General features: G+C 36.7%; 1 protein-coding gene across 1 annotated transcript; it reads left to right on the forward strand.

Annotated features, from left to right (window-relative positions):
* The first annotated feature begins 1,848 nt into the window (after window positions 1–1,848).
* LOC127412131 (tandem C2 domains nuclear protein-like) lies at window positions 1,849–17,930 on the forward strand. The gene is made up of 12 exons (XM_051648247.1): window positions 1,849–1,899; window positions 2,603–2,678; window positions 2,845–3,039; window positions 3,268–3,438; window positions 4,306–4,379; window positions 5,246–5,321; window positions 6,015–6,121; window positions 6,455–6,571; window positions 7,029–7,220; window positions 11,874–11,988; window positions 12,257–12,456; window positions 16,088–17,930. Exons 2-12 carry the CDS (start codon window positions 2,612–2,614, stop codon window positions 16,196–16,198), a joined length of 1,425 nt encoding a protein of 474 aa, XP_051504207.1. The 5' UTR covers window positions 1,849–1,899; window positions 2,603–2,611; the 3' UTR covers window positions 16,199–17,930.
* Window positions 17,931–20,126: the final 2,196 nt, after the last annotated feature.

The following is a 20,126-nucleotide window of genomic DNA, read 5'->3' on the forward strand; positions in this document are numbered from 1 at the left end:
TTTATTTATGTATTGTCACAAGAGCAGTATCTGTAAGGTTTAAAGTCAAAAGTTCAACTGCACAAATGCTTGTTTTCTCTAGCAATTTGAACACCTTAAAAACTGTCATAAATTCAGATTTTGATTTTATTTCTTTTGCCTAAAGTAAATTTCCAGTAGCATCATATTTTGTAATAGCTCTTGATTAAACAAGATGATCAATACAATACAATCACACTGGAATTGTGTGTCCTGTGTTCTTAGGACAATGGTATTTTTCATTAATATCAGGTTGGGGCAGGTTGTCACATCAGTTTTAAAATGTTAATAACATTTTACAATAAGATTTCATTTGTTGACATTAGTTAACACGAACTAACAATGAACAATACTTTTACAGCATGTATTAAACTTGATTAATGTTCGTTTCAGCATATAGTAATATATTTTAAAGTCAAAAGTTGTATATGTTAACATTATGTAATTTCTGCCACACTAGGGCCACCGAACAGAATTGCAAAAATATATATATTTTTTTATTATTATTATTATTTTTTTTTTAAACGCCCCTCCTCTGCAGTTGTTCAAACAATCATATAGTCCTGCCCAAACACACGCCATTGGTTGATTAACATTGTTGGGGTGGGTCTAAGCGGGTGCCTCAAAACAGTCGCAGGAACGTTTATAGCATCACCGAGTGTTTACAGTTTTAGAGAAAATTAAACTATGAATGGATTAATTTTAGTTGTCTATCTAATTATTTTATCACTGAAAAAGTTACAAACTTCAGCCTTAATGAACTATGAACTAACAATTTTATTTGTACTAACTAACATTAACAAAGATTAATAAAGGCTTTAAAAATATATTGTTCATTTTTAGTTCATGATACCTAATGCATCAACTAATGTTAACGAATGGAACCTTATTGTAAAGTGTTACAAAAATGTTATGTATACAGTATACAGTACTGTGCAAAAGTATTAGGCACTTAAGAAGTTTCACAAAAGCATTTGTCTTAAGATGGTTATTTATATCTTCAGCTTTAGTGTGTCAGTAGGAAAAATACATTTTAGACTCCCAAACATTAATTTTGCAAATAGAAATTATTACAACAGAAGAACAGGGAGCTCTGCAAGAGATGGCATTGCCCCCACAAAGCCCCCCACTGAACATCGAGTCAGTCTGAGATTACATAAAGAGACAGAAGCAATTGAGACATCCTAAATAGAGAGAAGAACTGAGGTGAATTCAACCAAGAAAAACTGTGTCCAGGTGTACCTAGGAGAATTGGTACTGTTTTAAAGGCAAAGGTGGTCATGCCAAATATTGATTTAGCTTTTTTATATTAAATGGACTTTGTATGACCTTAATTGATAAATGAAAAGTAGTTATGGCATTATTTTTAAAGACATCCTCACTATGAAATTTTTCCCAAGTGCCTAAAACTTTTGCTGTATATAGCCTATACTGTACATCTATGTGCATACATGTTCATGGTTTGGTTTTTTTTTTTTTTTTTTTTTGTGTTTTTTTTACTATTTAAACTTTGCAGATAGGTCATTCAATATTTGTTTTGCATGCTCTTAATAAAATGTTTGTTACCTTTAAGGTATGTAGGCTACAAATACAGAACTACAACTTGGCCTGGTCTCCCCTATATTTTGACAGATGCTTACATAGATATTGTGTACATAGGCTCTATAAACTTTAGTTTTTCTCTTCTATCAAAGTGACTATTATGATTAACTCAACAGTTGAAATGTGTGTTGAGAAAAGAGGTAGTAACCCGGCGGACACTATGACCCAACAGAGGCAAAGCTTTTATTCACTGGAGGCACTGAAAGTTTTCACTCTGATGCACCTGCAGTACTCAAGACAGCTCGGAGCGCTTTCACTTCACCGCGGCCAGCAGCACAGGTATGTACAGTACAACAACCTGATTCAGCAGACTTAATGTGTTTCATTTTAGGGGTAAAAAACAGATTTTTTTGTGGCACAAGGCATAGACGGCATTTAATCTGATTCCAGTTATATTAGGCTATCTTTATATTTACTTGTTGAAGTAACACAATGCTTAATTAGGAGTTAAATAACAAGTATTTTTGTTTCAAAAAGGCTTAAAGGGGTAGTTCACCCAAAAATGAAAATTCTGTCATTTATTCACGCTCATGTCGTTCCAGACCTGTATGACTTTCTTTCTTCCGTGGCACAAAAACAACATGATTTTGCACTATGTAAGTCTCAGTCATCATGATTCACTTTCATTGCATCTTTTTCCATACAATGAAAGTAAATGGTGACTGAGTTAACATTCCGTCTAATGTCCCCTTTTGTGTTCAACGGAAGAAAGTAAGTCATATGGGTTAGAAACAACATGAGGGTGAGTGAACGATGACAGAATTTATTTATTTATTTAATTATTGAGTGAACTATCCCTTTAAGCACTCTTCGTTGTTCTGAAGATTTATGAGTGAGACCTAATTAAAAGTGAATGTTATACTATTTTATGTGACTCGTGGCACAGTTTATGCACCAGTTAAGAATGTTTCAAATGACTCCAAGAATGACTTTTTCTTAATTTTTTTCTTCCTTTTTATGATGTTTTTAAATTGTTTTGTAGATCCACAACATGACGGAATGTATCAAAAACTGCTGCAGGACATTTATGTCCCAGGAGAAAGAACCAGAGATTCAGAGTGAGTCTCTCTCTCTCTCTCCCTCTTTCTTTTCTAATTATTGTTTTCATTATGCATAGACAAAATATGAAATACATTATAATAACATATTTCCAATGGATCTATTTACAAATACATTTTTGATGCTGTTTTATTTACCACTGTCAGTAATACATGTGTTTTGCAGTGATTAGAGTCCGACCTCCCAGTAAATTATCAGCTGAGTCTAATTTGAAGAAGAGTGTTGGAGTATCAGAGGATTATCTCCTTTCTAAACTGCCCCCGGACGGCAAGGAGGTCCCCTTTGTCCTCCCAACCTTCAAGCCCTCCTACATCCAGCCGAGAGGGGCACAGTACTCTGGCTACAACATCGGGCAACAGAGTAAGTTAGGAGTTCAATGTATCATCTTTAGCATCACATTTTTAGCAGTCAATTGGAATAGTGATGCATAATATTTTTTAACAATATAGATTTTTATGAGATATTTTTTGGCTCAGCTGGCTTACCTAAGAACATCTAACCTGTAACTATAATGTTCGCTATGATAGTATACTGCAATAATATAGGTCACAGTTGTCACCTGTACAAATCTGACATCAACGATTTTAGGCTGCACTAGAACCACTTATGCAGACAGGAAGGCAGAGCTTGCAGGAGCCAATCAAATCGTGTATGACCCTGATTTGACCTATAACACCAGTCAGATCATCAGCTTCGTGTCACCGGGTTCAGTGAGACGCCCCAGTATGAAAGGCAGACCCAACATAAGCCCTGGCACAGGTGAGATTTCCTTCTTATTACCTGTGTTTTATGTTTAAGGTGTGGATTTAACATACAATGTTATTTCCTCATAGCATCATTCAGTACGTAATTTCACCTCAAATATTTACCCTTCTTTCCACCAGTCCTTAATCCTTTCGTTTTATTCCGCTCCTACATCCCCTATTGTTCATGGCAGATTTGCATTAACAATGTCTTTCTGTATATTATGTTGTTGAGAGACCTCGTTCAGATGATTCAATTGGGGTTTACATTTTGTGTTTTTGTAATAGTTGATTTAAATGGCTCATTCTCTACTTCCTCCGCATTGTGATGTCACACTGTGGTAGACATTTGCATCTGACTGCCTACAGATCAACACAAGAACAGATCAATGCCTACTTTACCTTTAATCATTTCCGTAGCCCGCTCAGTAGTGGTAAGCAGTGAAATGGCAAGCAGAGAGCAGGTCAGTCAAGAGCAGAGAGCCAGTCATAACAGTGGGCGTTTAGTCTTAAAGTCTTAAAGGAGAATCAGCACCAAAACCAAGTGTTTCTGACAGAGGATCAGAATGAGGGTGGTAAATTATTATGTTTTACAAATATATGTCTGTTTTTTGTGGAAAAACTTTATTAATATTATAATTGGACCTCAAGGTACATAATAAAATAATTAAAAAAAGGCATGTCATGACCCCTTTAAGGTTGAAATATTTTTAACAGAATAGAACAGAACACTACAGAATGTACAGAGAATTTCACCACCTTAAAACCTCTTTTGATATTACATGACCTCGTAATATGCAAACTTACAATCAGCTGCAACTCACTTTGGGAACTGTTTCAGACTCAGTAAAATCTGTGAATTTATTTGTTTCTGTCTTTTTAGGTTGGGAACACAATGGCAAACAGAGACTCAGTCACTCCATGTTTGATTTGTCAAACCCTCAAGGTCCTGTACAGGTAAGCTGGCACACACGTAGCTCACTTAACGGACCATTCAGTCAGACTTAATTGCAATTAAAGGTTCAACTTTTACAGTAACATGCATGTGACATTCCAAACACTTTTTAACATATGTGAGCTATTTTTATAACAAGTATAAACATAATATATAATAATAATTATTATATGATGACATATATATTGTAGGGATAATATGCATAATATATGAATTACTATACACAACCTAACAATTATGAAATGTCTAGTTCTTGTGCTGCAAAACAATTGACACTCTTTAAAATGTATTTTCCAGATATTCCTATAACTTTCTTACATAAATCAAAACAAACAGCACTTAACAACATCTTTTTTTATTGAGGAAGTGAAACTTAAAGTGTACTGTAAATTCTTTGCTATAAACTTGATATATTAATCTGAAACATTGTTTTGTTGCTTTTGTTTTTGGAGTTACCCCTACAAGACATTTTGTCATATATGACTTTAATTGGCCTTCAGAAATCATTGATATTACCCCTATTTGCATAGTAAGTATAAATAGCAAAATGAATCATGCTGCTATTGAGCATTTACAATGCAATGCAAATGTGTTTGGTCTGAGCGGGGTGAGGTTTCTATTATTATTTAATTCAAATAAAGACACTGAGTCAATTTGTATTCTCCTTCCTATTAATGATGGTGGATTATTGGGTGGCCACTCAAGTGTGTATGAATGCAACAGAGCAAACCTGAATCAATCAGAGCAAGCCTGACGGTCATCTAAATTCTTGAAAGAAATTTGGTGTATATATAAGTTCATACTTTAAAGTTTAATGATTAGCAATGCTGTCAAGCAGTAACATTGCTTCCTCTCTGGTCCCTCCAAGCGTTATGATTCTGTATCCAGTGTCCAGAGCAGCACATCATCCATTCAGGATTCCTTTGGGAGCAGCCGTAGTCTAGGTAACCATTCATGACGGAACACTCAAGTCGTAACCTCAGACAACCACATTCCAAAAGAACCCTCAAAGTTTCATTCCAATAGAACTCTCTGGAAAGGGTTACCTGGAATTTCCACTACAGTTTCATTTGTTTGGTTTTCTTCTATTTTTTTCAGGGTCTTTTAGGACTTTTTATTTCCCAACAAGCTTATCCCCCTCTTCCCACCCAGTACACACATAAACACAGTCTCTCAAACAACCTCACACATACACACTAGACTGACTCAGATCCATGCAGATTGTGAAATCGTGAAAGGGCAAGAAACAGTAAATACTTACAAATGTTGTCCCTGAGGTCTAGCATGCAAGTCCTTAGATAACTCTTGGAATGTAGTTAATCGATTTTCCAACTGAGGACATCCCCAAAGGGAAGTTTGGTCAAGTTATCTCCCTTTTTGGGAAAATTTTGTCTCCAAACTATAGCTAAGTACACCTAAACACACACACAGACACAAAGTGTTTCAGAACACATTTAGCAAACTGGAAACATGTTATAAAGCAATTGGCATGTGGTGTCCACCATATTGTATGCTTAAATACATCCTGCACACACATCTACTGATAGACATTAAGGTTATATCCACTATCACCTTTTTGAAGGCATTATTCTTTAGCATGCTGACATTTATGTGTTTGCATATGTGTGTGTGTGTAGAGTCCATTACGCTGTCTGGCGATGAGAGGGATTGTGAGCTTGGAAAGATGTGTGTACACCTGAGGTACGAGGAGGCGGTGGAGCAGGTGTGGATCACCTTGGTGAAGGTACGATTTCATCCAGGAAGGGATAGAACAGGCCATTGTGTCCCATTTCTACTCCAGATGAATGGAGCCTCTGTGTCTCAGTAAGAGTCTAAGGACCAAACCTTTAACAAATGATCACATCTCTCTGACCTGCTTTTATAATCTCTCTATAAAAAAAATAGAATCAAAATCAAAATACTCTCGAAGTTTGTATTGTCTACACCTCTTTGCATAACACATCAGTTGACATAGATAAGCTTTAGTTGGTGTAAAAGCTCATAAACAGTGCATTGTTCCCATGCTCATTGTTTCTCTGTTTATTCACCTTTCACTTTGATACATTCTCTCTCTTAGTGTACAGACATGAGTTTTTATACTGAAGGGGTGGGGCCGCAGAGGATTGGGGTCAAAGGGGTCATCACCATGACGAAGCTAGTGCGTTTTAAGAGCACAGTCAAGGAAGCATCAGCAGTGAGTGAAATCCATCAGTCATAAAACTACAATAACCAAGATTAAATTCAAGCTTCAGCATTGTCGATATAAAAAGAAATATTTCATGTGATTGGCTATGATGATGAGAGTAATCATAGTGAATCAGTTAGCCACCCATTCAGGGTGGTTTTTTTTTTATTTTCATGTGCCTGTGGTGTTTCTTGAGCAATGAACATTCTGATGATACGCCCTTTCATGTAGTAGATAGACAGATAGATGGATGGATGGATGGATGATGGAAGGAAGGAAGGAAGGAAGGAATGAATGAAGGAAGGAAGGATGGATGGATAGAGTAGATAGACAGATCTAAAAAAACTACTTCCCCAGTTAGATAAAAACAGAGCATGTATTGTTCTATTTTACTTTAATAGCATGCTCTTCATAGATTAAGTATCTTTGTAACAGTTTTCCCTCTCAATATTTTTATCTCTCTCAGGACACTGAGTTCATGGAGACATTTGTGTTCACTCTTAACTTAGAGCAAATACGCAGGTCTGCGCTGGTACTGCATCTGCAGGCTCACACACCACGCAAGCGCACACTGGGAGAGTGTGTGTTATCTTTCCGAACCCTCGGTCCACAGGAAACACAGCACTGGCTGGAGTTCAGGCCCTACTCTAAAACACACGTGAGTCTACACCAGTGTTGGGTGTAATGCATTAATAAGTAATTAATTACTGTAATTAAATTACTTTTTCATTGAAAAAGTAAAGTAGGGGATTACTCTTAATTTTTCAGTAATTTAATTACAGATACTTCTGATGTAATTGTGTTAAATACTGTATAGACTATAGAACAATTCTACATAAAACAGTAGTGAATTTAAAATGGAAACTCAATGTCTAATGTTAAAATGTATGTTTTCTTTTCAGATTAACATTTTTATTGGTTGCTCCTCAAACATGACACATAACAAAGCAAAACATTCATACACAGAGTCAACCATTATCCCCCTTAAACCCCATTGTTTCCCTTCCCCCCTACCAATCCCCAACCCCACCCTGACCCCCAACAAACATCCCTGTGGCCAAAGCCCAAGTACACACGCAGATAAAAATAAAAATAATTTTATATATATATACACTATATTGCCAAAAGTATTCGCTCACCCATCCAAATAATTGAATTCAGGTGTTCCAATCACTTCCATGGCCACAGGTGTATAAAATGAAGCACCTAGGCATGCAGACTGCTTCTACAAATATTTGTGAAAGAATGGGCCGCTCTCAGGAGCTCAGTGAATTCCAACGTGGTACTGTGATAGGATGCCACCTGTGCAACAAGTCCAGTCGTGAAATTTCCTCGCTACTAAATATTCCACAGTCAACTGTTAGTGGTATTATAACAAAGTGGAAGCGATTGGGAATGACAACAACTCAGCCACGAAGTGGTAGGCCACGTAAAATGACAGAGCGGGGTCAGCGGATGCTGAGGCGCATAGTGCGCAGAGGTCGCCAACTTTCTGCAGAGTCAATCACTACAGACCTCCAAAGTTCATGTGGCCTTCAGATTAGCTCAAGAACAGTGCGTAGAGAGCTTCATGGAATGGGTTTCCATGGCCGAGCAGCTGCATCCAAGCCATACATCACCAAGTGCAATGCAAAGCGTCGGATGCAGTGGTGTAAAGCACGCCGCCACTGGACTCTAGAGCAGTGGAGACGCGTTCTCTGGAGTGACAAATCATGCTTCTCCATCTGGCAATCTGATGGACGAGTCTGGGTTTGGCGGTTGCCAGGAGAATGGTACTTGTCTGACTGCATTGTGCCAACTGTGAAGTTTGGTGGAGGAGGGATTATGGTGTGGGGTTGTTTTTCAGGAGCTGGGCTTGGCCCCTTAGTTCCAGTGAAAGGAACTCTGAATGCTTCAGCATACCAAGAGATTTTGGACAATTCCATGCTCCCAACTTTGTGGGAACAGTTTGGGGATGGCCCCTTCCTGTTCCAACATGACTGCACACCAGTGCACAAAGCAAGGTCCATAAAGACATGGATGAGCGAGTTTGGTGTGGAAGAACTTGACTGGCCTGCACAGAGTCCTGACCTCAACCCGATAGAGCACCTTTGGGATGAATTTGAGCGAAGACTGCGAGCCAGGCCTTCTCGTCCAACATCAGTGTCTGACCTCACAAATGCGCTTCTGGAAGAATGGTCAAAAATTCCCATAAACACACTCCTAAACCTTGTGGAAAGCCTTCCCAGAAGAGTTGAAGCTGTTATAGCTGCAAAGGGTGGGCCGACGTCATATTAAACCCTATGTATTAAGAATGGGATGTCACTTAAGTTCATATGCGTCTAAAGGCAGGTGAGCGAATACTTTTGGCAATATAGTGTATATATATATATATATATACCTAAAATAAATAAAAATAATAATAATAGATGTTTACTTATCAATGGAATGACTCCCCTGCTCTTACTTGAGCCAGCACTAAAGAAAACATTTCCACCCCATATCTTCCCAAATTTTTCAGCTTCCTGCGATGAAAGATGTGTTTCTTGAAGAAACACTATATCGTATTTCTTACGTTTAAGAAAATAAATAACCTTCCTTCTTTTTATGGGGTGCCCCAACCCATTCACATTCCACGTGGAGAGAGACAATCTGCTCATATTAACATTTGACATTTTGACATATTAGAAAAAATGTATTGTGTGTCAAAAATACAATTATAAAGACCACATTCCACATTGGTGCAACAATCAACCCCAGACATTTCCCAAGAACAAAACAAACAGAAAAAAGAAAAACGTGCGCATTAATCCCGTGCACGACAGCGCCAACCGGTGTCCATCCCTCTAAACTCAAACAGTCCATGTACGCCTACGAGAGCCTCCGTGACAACTTTGCCGTCGGATTGCTCAAGTCCGGTGTTTCTATACAAAAATTTGTAAGACAGAATTACACAACAGAAGATAATCTATAAAACAAACTCCAGACAATAAGCAGAATAAACACAAAAAAAAAACATGTAGATTCATCCACTTAATTGTCTCGAAGGTGTGTGCCTCCACAAAACAATCTCCAGCCACTAGCGGAACCAACACAAAAAAACAAAACAAAACAAAAAACCCCAAAAAAACTGTCCGTTCAGTTCTTCAGGCAGTCAAACTCACTCCAATGTCCTGCAAGAAATATTTAACAAAACCAACTCCAGCAAACAGGAGGCATAAGCACCCAAAACGAGCAGAATCATCTCTAAGCTGTCCCAAAGAAATGATATTACTCAAAACAAACTCCAGCCGCTAGGTGGAACCAGCACAAAAAGAAACGAAAAAGGCGCATAGTTTCCTTGAACAGTCAAGTGTATGTTCAATTAGTAGGTCCACTAGGTGGCAAAAAAATTACCAAATGGCTTACTCACTCCAATGACTTTATGTAGGATAATGCTTGCTGTGGGCATGTAAATTCTCTACGTTCATCCTTAGTATTTATTCTCAGTTTGGCTGGAAATATCAGAGCAAAAGCGACCTTCTGTTGATGTAAGAGTTTCTTGCATTCCTTGAATCAATCACATTTGTTTCTTGCCAAATTCGCAAAGTCTGGGAACAAGAAAATGTTGTGGTTCTTCCAAGAAAGCCTTCCTTTACTCCTCGCCTCACGTAACACGACATCTTTATCAGATGATCTCAGAAATTTGGCCAGGATTGATCGGGGCCTGTCTCCCTCTGTGGATTTCCGAGCCGGGACTCTTTGAGCTCGCTCGATTTCCAGCTTGTTATGTTGAGCAGCCTCGGGAAGGAATTCCAACAATTCGGATGTTGTTTCGTCGGTTATGATTCTCCAAATCCTTTTTCCCAAATGCATTGCAAGTCTGTCTTGGTCGCTAGCGGATTAGCAGCTAATTCCCTCTCCGATGACTCCAGATAATCGCTCCGTCTCTTGTCATCTGACAATCTTGTAACCAACTCAGAGAATTTTGCTTCCATGGAAGTTATCGATCAACGTATCACAGCAAGATCCTCCAATTCTGCAAAACTTTCGTCAGCATTGCCGACACATTCATCAATTCACGCCAGATTTCTTTCAGTTCACCATCCGAACTGAGTCCCTGGCTTCCGGCCTGCCACTGCAGGGAATCAGCTTGAGCACATAAGTGTCTTTTAATGTCTCCAGAGCCAGAGGATTTAGAATTTTTTGACATATTGTCTTCCTACAACAGTTAAGAATCAGGGTGTATCGACTCTCTCTGGATTATGACACAAATAGTATTAAAACTAGTAAAGTGCGCAGAGCTCGCCGTTCGCACGTCCGCTCCTCGCACAGTGTCACACGATTATAAAAAAATGTATGTTTTCTAATTTAATGCAGCCCCCTTCAATTCTTTGGCCAGTTCATGAATAATTTATTTGATTTTATATGATTTATTTGAAAGAATTAAAAGAACAATTTCATGTCTGTCCTTGTATTGTTCATCTGGTCAAGGTTGATAAGGGTTTTAGAAGCAATTAGTAATAAGTAATGCAATTACTTTTCAGACAGAGTAATTAGTACAGCAATCTAATTACACTGTAGAAGATGCAATTAGTAGTTAGTAATTAATTACTTTTTTAGAGTAACTTACACTGGTCCACACCTCATCAATCTATTGAAAACAGCCATGTCAGTACAGCTGAAAGCTCTTCTTGAAAGAACTAACTTGACAATGAAATTATGCTCTCTCAGATGCCTCCTGTCAAGACCCACAGAAACAAAAGATTTACTATATTTTTCAAGTATTCTATTAGCATACTCATGTGGGTGTTAAAGGGATAGTTCATCTCATCATTTACCCTCATGTCGTCCCAGATTTGTATGACTTTCTTCTGCTGAAGTTTTATGGATTACTTTTATGCTGCCTTTATGTGCTTTTTGAAGCTTCAAAATTCTGGCCATAATTCATCTGCATTTTACGGACCTACAGAGCCACGTGTTTATCTTTGTGTGTGTGCATGTGCCTGAAATCAAACACTTTAACGGGGAAAATTGCTTTTTAAAAGAAAAGAAAAACTTTCTTCACTTGTAGATTGTTTGTGATAGACAGTATGAATGAAGGTCAGTGGAACTGGGTAGACAGGAAGTTTTTTAAATCTATAATGGCTGTGTGTGTGTGTGTGTGTGTGTGTGTGTGTGTGTGTGTGTGTGTTATTGTTGCAGAAATAGGTTTGTGTCTCAAACTATTAATCAGTAAATGAGTCACAGCAGGGAGTTTGTCCTGAAAAACCACAAACACACACATACTGTATGTACCCTTACACAGAGCTCTGACCAGGATTAAATTGTGTGTGTATGTGTGTTCCTGTAGGTATGTCATGCTGAGCTTCAGCTGGCTTTGTGCTTTCAGCCTGTGAGCAGTCGAATGCAACTCCAGATCCTCAGTGCTCAAAATATTCCATCATCTTCCTCTCCGCTCACACACAGTGAGTCTTTCACCCTTGAGAACATAACTGGATAAGAGAAAATAGCTTCATTAATTTAATGGCAATCATTAAAGAAAACAGATATATAGTCACTTTTGGTATTAAAGGTACATTGTCACCCTTATTTACGTTTTACTTCCTTAATTAATCTTAGAAGATTTGTAATAAATTTTGTCTCCTTTGTTAATTTTTGTAGAGTTTATGTGACAAATACAGCACAATGCGTTTTGATAAACTTGATGTTGATGCAAATGTATGTTCTTTGAAGGTTTCTTCGTGAAGGTGGACATGCTGAGAGATGGCCAGTTCTTACTGAAGAGGAAAACGAAGGCGATGAAGTCATCAGGGGGGCTTGTCCAATGGGGGGATGTAATTCTTTTGCCCATCAGCAATCAAGACCAGAATCTGCAGCTGTCCATCAAACTCTACAGCCGTGGCTCTGTTCGAAGGAAACATCTTCTTGGACAGGTTGGTTTGAAGCAGAATATGTCTACCTAGTATGCATATCAACACACGTTTAACAAATATTTTCACAAAATGTTTGGTCTTATATATGTTATATATGTTTGGCCTTTAAAGGTAAAATGAATGTTGCAGGTTCAATTGGCAGTATTTGTTACGGAGCCCTTTAGAGGACAGGGGGAATTTTCTTTTCTGAAATAGTTTTCCAAGCCCTCGCAATAAGTTTTCCATGCTCTCGCAATAGTTTGTGTTCCCTTGCAATAAGTTTTGCGCTCCCTCGCAATAGTTTGTGTTCCCTTGCAATAAGTTTTGCGCTCCCTCGCAATAGTTTGCGTTCCCTCGCAATAGTTTGCATTCCTTTGAAATACGTTTTGTGTTCCCTTGCAATAAGTTTTGCATTCCCTCGCAATAGTTTGCGTTCCCTCTAAATAGTTTGCATTCCCTTGCAATACATTTTGTGTCCCCTCACAATAGTTTGTGTTCCCTTGCAATAACTTTTGCATTCCCTCAATATTTCACGTTCCCTTTGCAATAAGTTTTGCGTTTCCTCACAGTAGTTTGCATTCCCTCGCAATACATTTTGTGTTCTTTTGCAATAAGTTTTGCATTCCTTCGCAATATGTTTTGTGTTCCCTAGCAATAAGTTTTGCGTTCCCCCATTTCCGCACAATATTTTGCGTTCCCATGCAATGTTTTGTGTTCCCTTTCAATAGTTTGCATTCCCTTGCAATAAGTTTTGCGTTCCCTTGCAGTAGTTTGCATTCCCTTGCAATAAATTTACCATGGTTTTACTACAGTAACCATATTTAAACCATGATATTCATAGTGAAACCATAGTGATAATATAGTAAAATGAAAACTATGGTAATAAAAATCAAGTTAAACCATGTAAAATCATGGTAAATTTATTGCAATGACACGCAAAACTTATTGCGAGGGAACGCTAAAAATTCCTGCCCTGACCTCTACAGGGCTCCGTAATTTGTGGCATAGTGTTGATTACAAATTTTTTTTTAATAAAAATAAATAAATAAATAAAATAAAATAAAATACAAAAAAAAAAAAAAAAAAAAAAAAAAAAAAATATATATATATATATATATATATATATATATATATATATATATATATATATATATATATATATATATATATATATCGACTTGTCCCTCATTTATAAAAAACAAAATCGTAGTTACAGTAAGGTGCTTATATGGAAGTGAACTGAGCCAGTCCGCAAACGTTAAAATACACATTGTTTCAAACAGATGTAAAAATTGACATGTTAACCCTCTGGGGTCTGAGGGTGTTTTGGGCCCTGGAGAAGTTTTAAAATGCCTTGACATTTGTGCTTTTTTCAGTTGCTTAAAAACATATTAATGGCTAAAGTCTGATAACACTATATTCAGCACAAACTAGGCTACAATAATATGTGAACAACTTGTATGTACATGTTTGTATTTTTGAGAAAATATCATTTATGCATGGTTTTTGAAAAAACACACATTTTAAGTCACTGAAATAAGGCCAGATAACACATACATACATAAACATTTGTTCACAAGACTTTTGAGAACTGGATCTTGTAGCCTAGAGTTTTTGCTACAAAATTATATGAAAACCATCCTGATCACTCATTCATACAAAACAATACAGTCATTTAACTTTTGTAAGACACTTTTAGTGTTAGAAAGGCCATATGAGAGGAGGCGTGGATGATCATGAATATTGATGTGATTCACACCTGAGGAGACAAAGACCCCTCCCCTGAGAGAGAATGAATGTGAGGAGACTTAATGATTGAATGTATTATCTGACTATACATTTTCTTTACATAAAGACTTTACTTAAAAAATTTAGACCTACACTACCGTTTAAAAGTTTATAGATCTGTAAGATTTTTTAATGTTTTTAAAACAAGTCTCTTCTGCTCACCAAAGCTGCATTTATTTGATCCAAAATACAGCAAAAACAGTGATATTGTGAAATATTTTTACAATTAAAAATTACTGTTTTCTATTTGAATATATTGTAAAATGCAATTTATTCCTGTGATCAAAGCTGAATTTTCAGCATCATTACTGCAGTCTTCAGTGTCACATGATCATTCTAATATGCTGATTTTCTAATATGGGCATATTTACAGCACATTTTACACATTTACACCCAAACAGATATTTGCAAGCACAAGCTTCTTTGATGATAATGAGGCAGCATAAACACTAGTTAAAATATAATCTAAACATTCATATTATTTTTTATATCATATTACATATCATATTTATATCATACAGCATACAATTTATATACATGCTTTAGCTGAAACAACATTTAAATGTAACTAAAACTTGCCTATTAGGACATATTTTAAATTTCAGTACTCTGAATCCTGGCTGGCAAGTCTGGAAATAGTCCAACTAGTAAAATATGTACATGTTTAAATAAAATAGCATGTCAGCTAATGTAAGTAAAGACTTACTCATCTGAAATTGTATCCTCGGCTGGATCAAGTCGCTCTTCAAAATGCAAACGTTCATCGTCGGATTCCTGCCCTTCTTCTAAGGAAAATGTTAACTCTTCGTCACTATCCAGGAGCTTCATCACCTGTGTAGCGTGCCATCTTCCAAACACGCAGGAAAGTGAATGAACTTGATGCTTTTTAAGGCACTGTTGGGGGCGTTTACCATTTGCATTGATCGCCTCAGCACATTACCGTATGAATTGCATCCTCTGCTGGTGGGTTAGTCTTCAGCATTAGCGATAATTAGCTGAGCCAGGAGAAACTGCACATCTCTTTGTTTCATACAGATTACATTGCAGGAGAATATTTGTTTTAAATTTGAATTGTTTTATTTAAAAGTAGACATTTTATGCTTTCTTTAGACATATGTTTCATGTTTGTCTGATAAGTATTTGCAGAGTTTCACTTCATTTTTGTGACGTGTTTCAGAAAGATGAGGAGACAGATACGGCTGAAAGCGCACCCTGTTTATTTTCTTTATTTTACAAAAGCACAAGGTTTTGTTGTTATTGTGAGTGTACACAAATAAAAGTAGACCCTTTATAGTCTCTAATGATGTCTTACACTTATCTGTATGCCCAAAAATGACGGAGTATTTTAAGTTGTTTCCGCTGTTATGAGGAAAAAATCCAGCAGGATGCACCGGCGCGTCCGTCGACCCCCGACGGTTAGCATGATTTTAATGTGATAAAATCACTTACTAAAGTTATATCCAATATTACCACTCTGTTGTAATGAAAACAAAACACCAGTAAACCCTGTAATCTGGTAAACGCTGTAACTGTGGTAAATCCCTGATTTTATCACACTAAAATACTTTTGAAATATTTGAATGTTTATGGGCTGGCCCCATTCACTTCAATTGTAAGTGCCTTAATGTAACTGTGATTTTTGCTGCTTCTTCTTTTTTTTTTTTTTTAAGTAAACGAGGGACGTGTCAAAATAGTTTTTTGAGGTTATCAGCATTATGCCACAAATGCTGTATATTGAGCTTAACTTGTATTAAACATTCTTTTAATGTTACACTTCCCAGAGGCAATAGCTATTCATACTTATACAGTGTAAAGTTAGTATGAGTGGTGTTAAAGGTGACTGGGTGTACTCCTCCATTTCTAGGTCCTCTTGGGTTTTGACAGCTGTTCTCCAGAGGCAGTGGAGCAATGGAGAGATTCCATCACACATCCTGAAAAAGTGGTGACTTCATGGCACAGAGTTAGTCGACCCTGAAAGAGAGAAGGTGTAGAAATGAGAAAGAAAAAAGAATGATGACAAAAGGAGCCTTTGTAGCTTTGAGATGGTAGAGAGGGGTGGTGAAATCACCAAACACTGTCTTGTATACTCTCCAACTTCACTGGACTTAGCTGTAGCAACACTAAACTTTTTTTAAAATTAATGTCTTTGCATGTAATTTGTAATGTATGTGTGTGTGTGTTTTTTTTAATGACGTAAGTCTTTGGAAGAAGGTTAAATCTGCATTATGGCACACAATAATTAATTTTTAGAGGTAATAACTGTAGTATTGCGTAATTCAGAGGTTTAATCTGATCTGTAGATAGTCACAAGGTAAATAGTCACAATCTATGTTCTTTATTGCTAACTTGAGAACATGAAACTGCCACAGAAACAGGATACATGCAAAATAGACATTATGTGCAATAAAATATACATCAGATTGCAGCTCTTGCTCATTTTAACCATGTGACAGCATTTTAAACAGCATATGATATTAAACAGTCATACTAATGTCCGAGTATAGCTGATAAGAGCAGGTATACCAGGCACTCAAATAATATCTTTTCAGAATTCAGAAATGAAGTATTATGTTCAGTATTCTTCTCCAGTCATTGATTTGGTGATAATAATTTCACTTTCATCAGCTGTCAGAGGGCAGTAAACCTGTTTTTAGGTGCAGTAGAAACGCTTGTTCAGAAGTGTGTGTTAGTGTTTAGGGTGAACACTTTGAAAAGCTTTTAATTTTAGAAGTTAAGAAGGGTTTAGGTTACATTCCCATCCAAATGGAATTCAATCTGTAAATTCGTCCTCTATTTTCTTTCATGGAGAAAAAGAGAACAAGAGAAAGGGAAAGACCGCAAGAGAGTGCAACAAAGAGACTTTTGTTAACACAGGCATTTCTCTTCCCCGCATCCTTTGTGTTGCCCTTAATTCAAGGTGACCTAAATCTCTGCAATCACCATTTCTAAGAATATATTTTTGCCCAGGTGACAGTAGCTTATTTAAGTGTTCATTCTGTTCATATTTAAACAGGTATATTGTGTTAAGTAATGCTGTAGTTAAGTGGTCACGTGGTATTATGTAAGAGGCTTTTTCACAGATATTTAAAAAGCAAACATTTTGTTCCTATCGACTATTTTGTGCCCATGCACACAAAGATTTGTTTGATCAGAGTCTGGTAGCCTGATGTGACAGCAATTACAGTTTTGATCAAATAACCCTGGGAAAGAAACAGTTGTTTGAAATTAGTTTATGATGGGACATTCTAAGTTGTAACACCACATTAAACATTTTCATTATGCTGTTTCATTGTGCTTTTCATTGTGTAAACAGTGACAAAACCAAGACTGTGTCATAACAAACCCATTTGAACTAAACAGTTAATTGTCATACATGTTTCTGTTTAACTACAGTGTAAACACGTTTGGTCATGTACTGTAACTTGAAACTTTTGTTTTAAATGGTAAAATCTACTGTATATCGGCTGGTTTTATTCAAATATATTATTTAATATGACTTCCATTAAGTTAAACCAACAAAAGTAAAAATAACTCCACTTATCTACTTTCCAGATTCAACCTAGAACAGGATGGTCAAATTCTGATGTTTGATTATGCAGATTGCGGTTAGTTTGCACTGCACATTTCTTGAGGTTTTTGTTTTAACTGCCCAAAAACCTGTTCAGCCTATTGGATCACAGCACTACAGTCAACTGTAAACCCTAATAAGTTAGCAGAACTCAAAAACTTTGAGTCAATCGGATACATCACATTTTTTAATTTAATAAACTCCCAAGTTAAGTCAATAGAACTTTCAGGTTTTGATTTTGTACTACACAAGCATGTTTGTTGCTCTTAACTTGAAATATTGAGTAAGCTAAATTACTCATTTTAATTGTCCTTAACTTTAAATGGAACTCTGGCTGAACTTAAAATGGCCTTGTAAGCTCATCTTAAATACTTAAAGTAGAATTAACCCAACTAGCTAGTACTAGTCAATACAGTGAATGCTAGAATGATATAGTCATATTAATTGGTAACATTATGCTTTGAGTAGCATAATAATTGTTGTATGAACAAAACAATATATTAGAAATTAGTCTTGAATTGTACCTGTCCTCAACCTAAGCTCCACTATTCACCGTAATGGTAACCCCCAAAAGCTTACACATAACAGAAACTCTTCTAAATAACACAACAAACCATTAAACACTAACACGTCTCCCACTCAAAACAATAAAACAATTTAGGTTACTTAAAAGGTGTATGTTTTGTGGACTCAAAAGAAAGAGAAAGTTCTAAATACTCATCAAGGTTCATTTATTTGAACTCATTTCTATTAATTATTTTGAGCATTAGGGTTTACAGTGGATTTTGCTCATAGAACACCATTAGAATATTTTGCACTTTTCACAAAAGACACTGAGTTGTGTGAGCATTTATGTTCAATAAGATTTGATAGCTATTCCGTACATTACATACAAATCCACACGAAATGCTGTAAACAGATGAAGGATGCCAGCGTGAGTCTGAGTGTTTGTGTTCCTTAACACCTCTGATTGTGCGCTTTCTTTAAAGGCCTCTTAGAGGAGTTTCTACATCCGGATGTTTGATTTCATTTACGTCATAATTTACACAATTTGCTGTTTGAACAGTGTTAATGGTTATTCTTGAAGACACACCCCCAGCACAATCCTAGAAAAACAGCTGATCTTTGTGTGTGGAAGTATTTGTGAGTGCTAATGTGTATGCGTGTGTTAAGTGTTGTGTTTGTAGCAACCATACAATCAGTTGCTAAAACTGGTCCTTGAAATGTGATATTAGCTATTGAAATAAACCCAAGGTCCACCAAAAGTTATAAGAAGTGTTTTTTTCATACTGTGCAAATTATGATTATATAGGGAGACAGAGAAGCTGTTGTCATATTAGCAGTCTAAGCCTGTATCAGACAATGACAATAGAACATAAAACAGATAAAAGGTCACACAGTGTAAAATATATACACTTTGTTGGCCATTACAAAACTGGTGTATGGCAAACTTGTAAAACAAAAAGAATGGTTTAAAAGATTGAAAGAGTGAGAAGCTTTGAGACGTGTGAATGGAAAGACCCTTTCTTGACCACACAGGCAAACAGTTGCAGCTGTGACCATGAGGTGTGTGTCTTTTGTGTGTTTTCGGTGTGTTTTTAATTAAAAGAGGATCAAAAGATCCTGGATTTCGGCACTGTGTCTAGGATCTGAATTCCTCACAATCTTCTCCAGACAGAGTTAAACTGAATTCACTCATCTGCATCATCACCCCAACTCCATCAACCTCACCCACCCAGCTCAACAAGTTTCAGCAGGGCCTTTTCAAACTGATATATTCAATAACATAAAAACTGAACTGAACTGCAGTCAGAATTTTACATGTGTTTAAAAATGTTGGGTATTATAGATTAAGTTTTTGACCTGTTTAAAGGGATAGTTCACCCAAAAATGACAATTCTCTCATCATTTACTCACCCTCAGGGCTGTAGCTAGTGGGGTGAAAGGTGGTAACGATTCTATGGGCCCAAAGGTCCAGGGGGCCCACAACAATTTCTAAACTGTATTTTTAATAAGAAAGGGGACCAGATGACCAAAGTCAAAGTGCCCAGATTACCTTGCTACGGCCCTGCTCACCCTCATACAATCCCCGATGTGGATGACTTTCTTTCTTCTGCAGAACACAAACAAAGATTTTTGGGAGAATATTTCAGCTCTGTTGGTCCTTACAATTCAAGAGAATGGTGACCAAAACTTTGAAGGTCCAAAAAGCATATAACGGCAGAATAAAACTAATCCATAAGACTGCAGTGGTTAAATCTATATCTTCAGAAGCGATATGATAAGTGTGGGTAAGAAACAGATCTAAGTCCTTTTTTATTATAAATCTCCACTT

This window comes from Myxocyprinus asiaticus, chromosome 21 (assembly GCF_019703515.2).
Source record: "Myxocyprinus asiaticus isolate MX2 ecotype Aquarium Trade chromosome 21, UBuf_Myxa_2, whole genome shotgun sequence".
Lineage (NCBI taxonomy): Eukaryota > Metazoa > Chordata > Actinopteri > Cypriniformes > Catostomidae > Myxocyprinus > Myxocyprinus asiaticus.

Bases quoted from the DNA above. Each gene is read 5' to 3' on its own strand.
- LOC127412131 (XM_051648247.1), top strand. From the start codon at position 2,612: ATGACGGAATGTATCAAAAACTGCTGCAGGACATTTATGTCCCAGGAG. The intron at 4,380-5,245 runs GTAAGCTGGCAC...GGTCCCTCCAAG, and splicing joins ACCCTCAAGGTCCTGTACAG to CGTTATGATTCTGTATCCAG. The intron at 6,572-7,028 runs GTGAGTGAAATC...TATCTCTCTCAG, and splicing joins CAGTCAAGGAAGCATCAGCA to GACACTGAGTTCATGGAGAC.